Source organism: Patiria miniata, unplaced genomic scaffold (genome assembly GCF_015706575.1).
Source record: "Patiria miniata isolate m_02_andy unplaced genomic scaffold, ASM1570657v1 HiC_scaffold_3, whole genome shotgun sequence".
Lineage (NCBI taxonomy): Eukaryota > Metazoa > Echinodermata > Asteroidea > Valvatida > Asterinidae > Patiria > Patiria miniata.
In genome coordinates this window covers 6,653,355-6,660,542 of record NW_024037069.1, presented here as the reverse complement: position 1 = coordinate 6,660,542, position 7,188 = coordinate 6,653,355, and the positions used below count along the sequence as shown (strand labels likewise).

The 7,188-nt window shown below is 42.3% G+C and overlaps 1 protein-coding gene across 1 annotated transcript; it reads left to right on the top strand.

Moving 5' to 3' along the window:
• Positions 1 to 410: 410 nt before the first annotated feature.
• Positions 411 to 7,109, top strand: LOC119738380 (scavenger receptor cysteine-rich domain superfamily protein-like; the record flags this gene model as incomplete). The annotated part of the gene is given in 5 exon segments (XM_038213254.1): positions 411 to 530; positions 834 to 1,033; positions 2,035 to 2,176; positions 3,126 to 3,446; positions 6,333 to 7,109. Coding segments are annotated over 5 exon segments (1,100 nt in total), but the record flags the coding sequence as incomplete, so codon positions are not given.
• Between the last annotated feature and the right edge of the window lie 79 nt (positions 7,110 to 7,188).

Genomic DNA, 7,188 nt, shown 5'->3' with positions numbered 1-7,188 from the left:
ACCATTTGTTACGTTTAGTTGTACGCATGCTCATTTCAAAGTCGATGAGGCATTTATACTTGTATCATTTTAGAGATGCTTGTGCCTTCATTTCCTTTAAAAAGAGAGGTCGTCTCTATAGTCCAACGGCTCATTGGTCTTTACGTCTCATTGGTCCGACGTTCCATTGGTCCGACGGCTCTTTGGTATATACGTTTCATTGGTCCGACGTCCCAGTAAGGGTTAGGGTTAGGGTCAGTTAACCAAAACCAGTGGAACTACACAGTATTACGTTTCATGGGACCAATGGGACGTCGGACAAATGAGACGTGGGACTATAGAGATGTAACCGGGCCGAAGAAGGGCAATGACCCTTGTTGGATTCACCACTGTTTACACTGGTAACGCTGTTTTGTATTTCTATTTCGAAGTCGCCCCGTGTACAAGTGGGCCGTTGGGAATGGAGAGTGGAGCGATCCCTGATGACAGCATCACGGCTTCGTCCTTCTACCACGAGGACTATCGTCCATCCAAAGCTCGGCTCAACGTCGGTAAGGAGACTTGCTTCAGATCGTATAGGCCGGCATGAGTAAGCCACCCAGCCGCTTGTCAGATATATAATGACTATATTTCCCATTGAACAGAAACGCAATCCTTATACAAAATGTAGTTACCCTTTCCATACCGAGTCTTTGTTCAAGGAATCAGTGGTCGACAATCGTCTGAAAGCTACGTGGTAACAAGTGCAAAGTCGCAAATCATGATGAGTTTAATTGTACCAACACTTTATTTAAGGACGTCTGGGGTGTGAGCTGGAAAAAAATCTGAAATAGGTATTTTGTTTCCCAAAACAGAAAAGGTCGGTTGGATACCACGCAAAAAGGCAGGACAGTGGATTCAGGTGGATCTGAGCGAGTACACGGCAATCACAGGTGTTATCGTACAGGGGTATCGCACTATGCAACACGTGAAAAGCTTTAGCGTGAAGTACAGCGATACCGCGATGAAAGGAGAATGGAAGAGTTTGGTCGATGAAGAGGGACAGGTCCTTGAGGTCAGTATTTTGTCAAAACTTCTTATTGACAGTAACACAGTGAACCTGACAAACTTTGGGGTGCACGCCAGTAAAAAGCCATTGCATTCCTATTTTTTTTCTCTAAATGTAGAAAAACTTCATTTAGGTTGATCATTTTGAGATATCCACTTGTACTTGTTCATTTATCCCAATACGTGTGTATTCGAATAAAAAAAATTGTAGCCGCGCAATTTGCAATTATTCAATTATAATATTCATAGATGAAAAGAAGCTATTAAGGTTTAATTATTAACCCATCGCTGTAGAATCGCGTCAACGCAGCTTGTGAAATATTGTCCAATCATAGGCGTAGCCAGCGGGGGGGGGGGGGGGGGGGGGGGGGTATTTAACCCCCTCCCAATATTTTTTAAAGACTGCCTTTTTCCATTGAAATGGTCTTTTTTTCAACATGCTTACCCCCCGATGATTTGTATAAGAGTGCCCTTTTTTACGGAATGCCCTTTTTTCTGAACACGTGCCCTTTCAAAAAAAGAAGTGGTGTCCTTTTTTGGTGGCATCTGCCGTTTTGGGTGCCTTTTTCAGAATTTCGCACATAAATCGCCATGAAAAGCACCATATATTGGCCCTTTGTGCGCATAGTCGGCAGTTTTGAACAGCGGTTTTTTTACTTTAAGACTGAAAAGGTTTGAACATTTGACTGAAAAGGTGTGGTCTTAAAAGGAGTGTTTAAAACCAGCCAAGCACACGTTAATTCGCTTTATTTATGGCAATGTCCCCTGGGACAGAATATCCAAACGGAAGTTAAATCAGGTTCTAAATAATAAGGAACGAAACGAAAAACGGTAAATTGAATTTCAGTAGAATCAGCAGAGCCTCGTGCGATTGCCGATTTGAGTTTGCGCCATTAGCTGTTGTGATTGAGATTAGTCCGCGTCATGAAATGCAACTCACAGTACCACTTATATGGACTTTTCACTTGTGAAATTAAGAAAACAGCTTCTATGAATTTCACTCCAAAGCTGGCAGGGAACACCGGGTCTGGACAACCTGTGACGGTTACCTTCCCCAGTGTCATTGTAGCAAGATACATTCGTCTACTTCCGCTCACCTGGAGTAGGTCTGCGCCTTATGCTCTGAGATTGGAGGTGCTCGGCTGTCGAGGTGAGTGAATGAAATACAGCAATGAGGGTGAGGGGGCGGTGCGCAAGGCACCGGAGGACCAAAACGCGGTGCAGGTTGGTCGTTGCAAATTTGAAAATGAGGGGGGGGGGAGAGCTGGAGGGGGGGACCTTATTTGACGCTTTGGGCGCTCTTTACTCCTGTTTGTTTTTTCTTCTGTTAATGTTGTCTTAGCCTTTCACAGTGGGGAGTGTGGTCTAGTGGTTAGGATTCGTAACTCATGATCAGAGGGCCAGAGGATCAGAGGTTCGGATCCAGCTGGTCATGTTGTTTCCTTGTGAGCTGGCCAATTTACCTCCACTTGCCTCTCAGTCTCCAACCTGGAGTATAAATGGGTACCGGCATAAGCTGGGGAGTGATCTACGACGGACTGACATCCCATCCAGGGCAGGAATAGAAATATTCTCAGTCGTTTCATGCTACTGAAACCGGAGATAAACACCGGTCTGATGGGCCACATTGGCTCGTTTTGCTTTTGTACTTCAGAAAAGGGGATGAGTACACAACATCATCGATTAAACAAAATTTGTTTTCACATACTTGTGATGTTGTTTGATTATTTAAACCAACAATTAACACATTTTGGGGTGTTGGAAAGAAAGTATTTTCTCCAACATATTGGTCCAAAGTGGGGGGGGCAAAATCGCTACAGTTTCCATGATCCAAGGTGGGGGGCAATCTGCCCCTCGGTTCCTCGGCCTCCAAGATCATTGCTCATCCGAGAAGATATCCGCCAACACTGGCTGTCTATCGGAACGTATAAAAGGAAGAATGAACCCTGGTAACCGGCTTGCTAAAGGTCCAAACAGAATTCTTTCCGTAGGGGTTTCTATAGGAGAACGAATTCATGAAAAGTGTCTTTGCTTTGACTACAGGCGTTGGTTAAAAGTCTTCGACTAATTAAAAAGAATCACTTAAATCACAAACGCAGATGCCATCGTTCGCTTAGTCGACGGTGATGTGGACTGGAGTGGACGGGTAGAGATCTACCGCAACGGTTCTTGGGGTGTGGTGTGTGACCAAGACTGGGACCTGCTGGACGCTACAACGGTGTGCCGTCAGCTGGGCTTCAAGCTAGGCGCACGTGAGGCTAAGACTGGATCGTTCTTCGGCAAGAGTGGCTCGCTACCCGCAATGATGGCCCGAGTGTCGTGCAAAGGGACCGAGAGTCGTTTGGCTGACTGCCCGTTTGTCTGCAAAACTCCTGACAAATGTGGCAGAACCCGAGAAGCTGGGGTGATCTGTAGACCAAGTAAGTACTGAAACCTCTTTCTTAAAAAAAAAAATGTTTCATTAATAACTCTCCTAGGTATGACGGTAAACCTTCACTTCCAGATAACTCTAGCCTACTCAGAATCAGTGAAGCTGCAATACGCTGCAAAAATATGTATAATAGGAAAGTTTCGCCAATTTCAGGTTCAGCACAGTTACTGTGTGATACATGACTTGTATATAATTCAAACCTACACTATTCGATAAGATAAAGGGAGGCAGTGGCGTAGCCACCAGGGGGCGTGGGGGGGGGGCGACCGCCCCCCCCCATGAAACCTCGTCGCCCCCCAGTCGCCCCCCCCCCCCCCACTGAGATTTTGAGTTTCTAAAAAAATTATCATTGATCTACATTATGTACTACAATGTATCTTTTGCTTAGAAAATATTGGTTAAAGTGGTCAGAAATTGCCTCAGATAGCACCACAGAGCATTTAGAATCCAAAATTTTTCGGGGCCCTTAAGCGGGCCCCGAACCCCACGCCTATAGCTCAGAATTCTGGTAGCTGATTCAATGACTCCAACCTCGAAAACAATGTTCACAAAATTTTCTTATGCCTTTAGCTGAGAAAACCTCGAAAATTATGTTTAAATTATTATCTTTTGTACTAAGATAATTATTTTTTAAAGTGGTAAGAAATTGCCTCAGATCACACCACAGAGCATCGAAAATCCAAATTTCGGGGCCCTTAAGCGGGCCCCGAACCCCACGCCAATAGCTCAGAAAACCGATAGCTAATTCAATGTCTCCAACCTCGAAAACGATGTTCAAATAATTATCTTTTGCCAAGAAAATATTATTTAAAGCATGGAGGAAAGTCGTAAGAAATTGCTTCAAATCACACCACAGAACATCTAGAATCCAAGCATTTTGGACCATGCAGCCAAAATAATCTTAGGAGGAGGCTATGTAATTTATGGCTCAGTTGAAATTCCAAAGGTTTCCAGAAACTGTCATTGGTACCAAAGCCAAGCTCTGAGGGAAGGGGGTGGTGGCCACATAAAACCGGTTAAACCCACCAAAGCCTGGTCCGTGTCCGCAGCCCAGGGACATAAGGAGCTTGTTCGTCAAGCACATCAAATGTAGTGACATCCCAGTGGCCTTCCAAGGAACTCACACCAAGAGTGTACATCCTAAGACGGGTGGTTGATCTCTGAAGGTTAACGATGCTGGTGTTAGTCACCAATTATCTACTTCCAGGTCTGGCGATTTGTTGGGCGGGGGGTTGATTTTTTTTTAATAAAAAAAAAACAGATTTATTTGATTTAAATCAGATTTTTTTATTTAAATCAGATTTTTAAGATTTTTTTTAACTTTCAAAATATTGCCACGTCTAACAATGTGTCTAAATCATCCACAAAACTCAATAAATTGATATATCTGCTTTTCAAAAAAAAGGTATTTATTCAGTGACTACAAAAAAATCACTTGATTTCTTCTACATTAAGTCTACATCATTGGTTCAATGGTACATTAACACTGACGACACTTTAAAGGTGCATTGCTTGATTGATACAGCTGTCGATGTACGTTGTGTGTGGATGATATGAATGGAAAACTTGATTTATGGTACGCGTACATAGTACAAACAAATACGTGCACAGTTCTCCATGGCGTGTTGATTTCATAAAAATGCTTCTAATTTCAAAACCTGCGGCACTGATCCTTGTGAAACTTATGTTTTTTGATTGATGGTCCTCCATACAAGGTAGAGAACAGAAATCAGGCCTTGCACCTTTAAAAGGTATTATATTATAATCTATTTTTTATGGAGAAACGTTAGGAATAAGACTATCAATTGGGACTTTAATACACCTTTAGATGGTTCAGGTAAGCCTACACCAGCACGGTTGATTCACAGTATTACTGTAAACAGATCATGGAATGATCAAAGCAAAAGTGAGTGTGCTGTCTTTAAAATTCAAAACTTTGAGAAACTCTTCAAATCAGATCTTGACTTAAATCAAAACAATGATTTGGGGTAATCTTTCAAAACCTACCTGTAACTTAAGTTGAGTTGATGCTGATGAAGTAGGGGTGTTTAAATGTGTTATCAACATCTTACAATTTTTAATGAAGTGGAATCAGTTGATTTTAATTATTAAATGACCCTCAATCCAATTATTTTGCCCAAAAAAAGGGGTTTTAAAATAAAAAATGATTTAAATCAGCGATTTAGAAGAACAATCATTTGATTTAAATCGTGATTGAAATCAGTGATTTCAATCAATGTGATTTAAATCAGCAAACCCTGTCTTCTTCTTCTTCTTTCTCCTGTGTATTGTACCCAAGATGCACTAATTACCTCCGCCATGGCGGTTATGTTTTCATTGGCGTTGGTTGGTTTGTCTTTGAACAAGATAACTCAAAATGTTATGAACGGATTTTCATGAAAAACATTTTGGGGGTTGTCCTTCGTGAGAGTACAAGTTGATTAGATTTTGGAAGTGATCCGGATCGGCGTCTGGATGCAGGATTGTTCTCAGGATTTTTCACCCATCATATGGAAAATGTTTACACTGTGCGACAAGCTTCGTGTGCGTGGCATTGACCCGGTGACCCTGTATGCCTTATCACCCACCTAATCTAACCACACATGCAATTGACTAGACTATTTAATACAATGGGGAGTGGAAAGGTAGACCAACACATACGCATATACAAACATGTAAACTACAAAATGTTGGAGTTTAAGGATTTGTTTTAGAAACCCCTCTGTGGGTTGGTGCTGTGTGTATTAGCGGGAAATTGTTAAGCCTTGGCGGAGGTGTGCGCTCTCTGAGTGCTTTCTAGTTTATCAAGTTTGTTTCAGTTGCATGTTTAAGTCGCTGTGTTTGTTAAGGTATCTTTCATTTTCAAATTCAACAGATACGATACGGTTGGTCGGCGGTTCGAATGCAACCAATGGCCGGGTTGAGGTCCGCCGTAGTGACATCTGGGGAACTGTCTGCGATAACGACTGGGACCTGACCGACGCCTCCATTGTTTGCCGTCAGCTCGGCTTCTCCGAGGCAGTCGAGGCCAAAGCAGGTGCCTACTTCGGTCCAGGTCGTGGTCCCGTGCACTTGGATGGTTTGGCTTGCGATGGCTCTGAGAGCGACATCAGCGATTGCCCCTCTCTCTGTTGGGAGGAGACTCAGTGTAACCACACCCGTGATGCTGGAGTGATTTGTCGCAGTAATTGATTTATTGCTTATCATTTATCATGTGACATTTTGGTTACCTTATTCGCGATTTCGGTTTTCTATTGTTTATTCTATTTTCATCATGGGGCCAATTGGATTCATTTTTTCTGCAGTCAACGAATGGAGTAGTTAATTATAAAGGGAAAATATTTAATTCTCACTGCAGCTAAGGTTTAAGTCTATGGAATTTGTACTTCTGACTGTGTTTCTCTTTGAATATGTCTCTTGCTTTGATACGACCAACCAACATCATACAAATTATGTTCACCGCCGTAGCAATGATGCGGTTTGATTTATATCTCCTATGCAGGGATAACTGATCAGGGTTTGGCAACATTTTCAATAAAACATAAAACGTCGAATTGTGTACTTGTTTAGTTCCACACAACAGCATGTCAAATACACGTAGAGGCTGATTGAAAATGTTTACATTTTATTGAGTACAATAATAAACCAAAAAACAGAGGCGAGTTTCAACAGTATTTCTATGACAAATATTGTGTCCACGTATAGTGCAAAAAAATAGGGAAAGGCTTCAA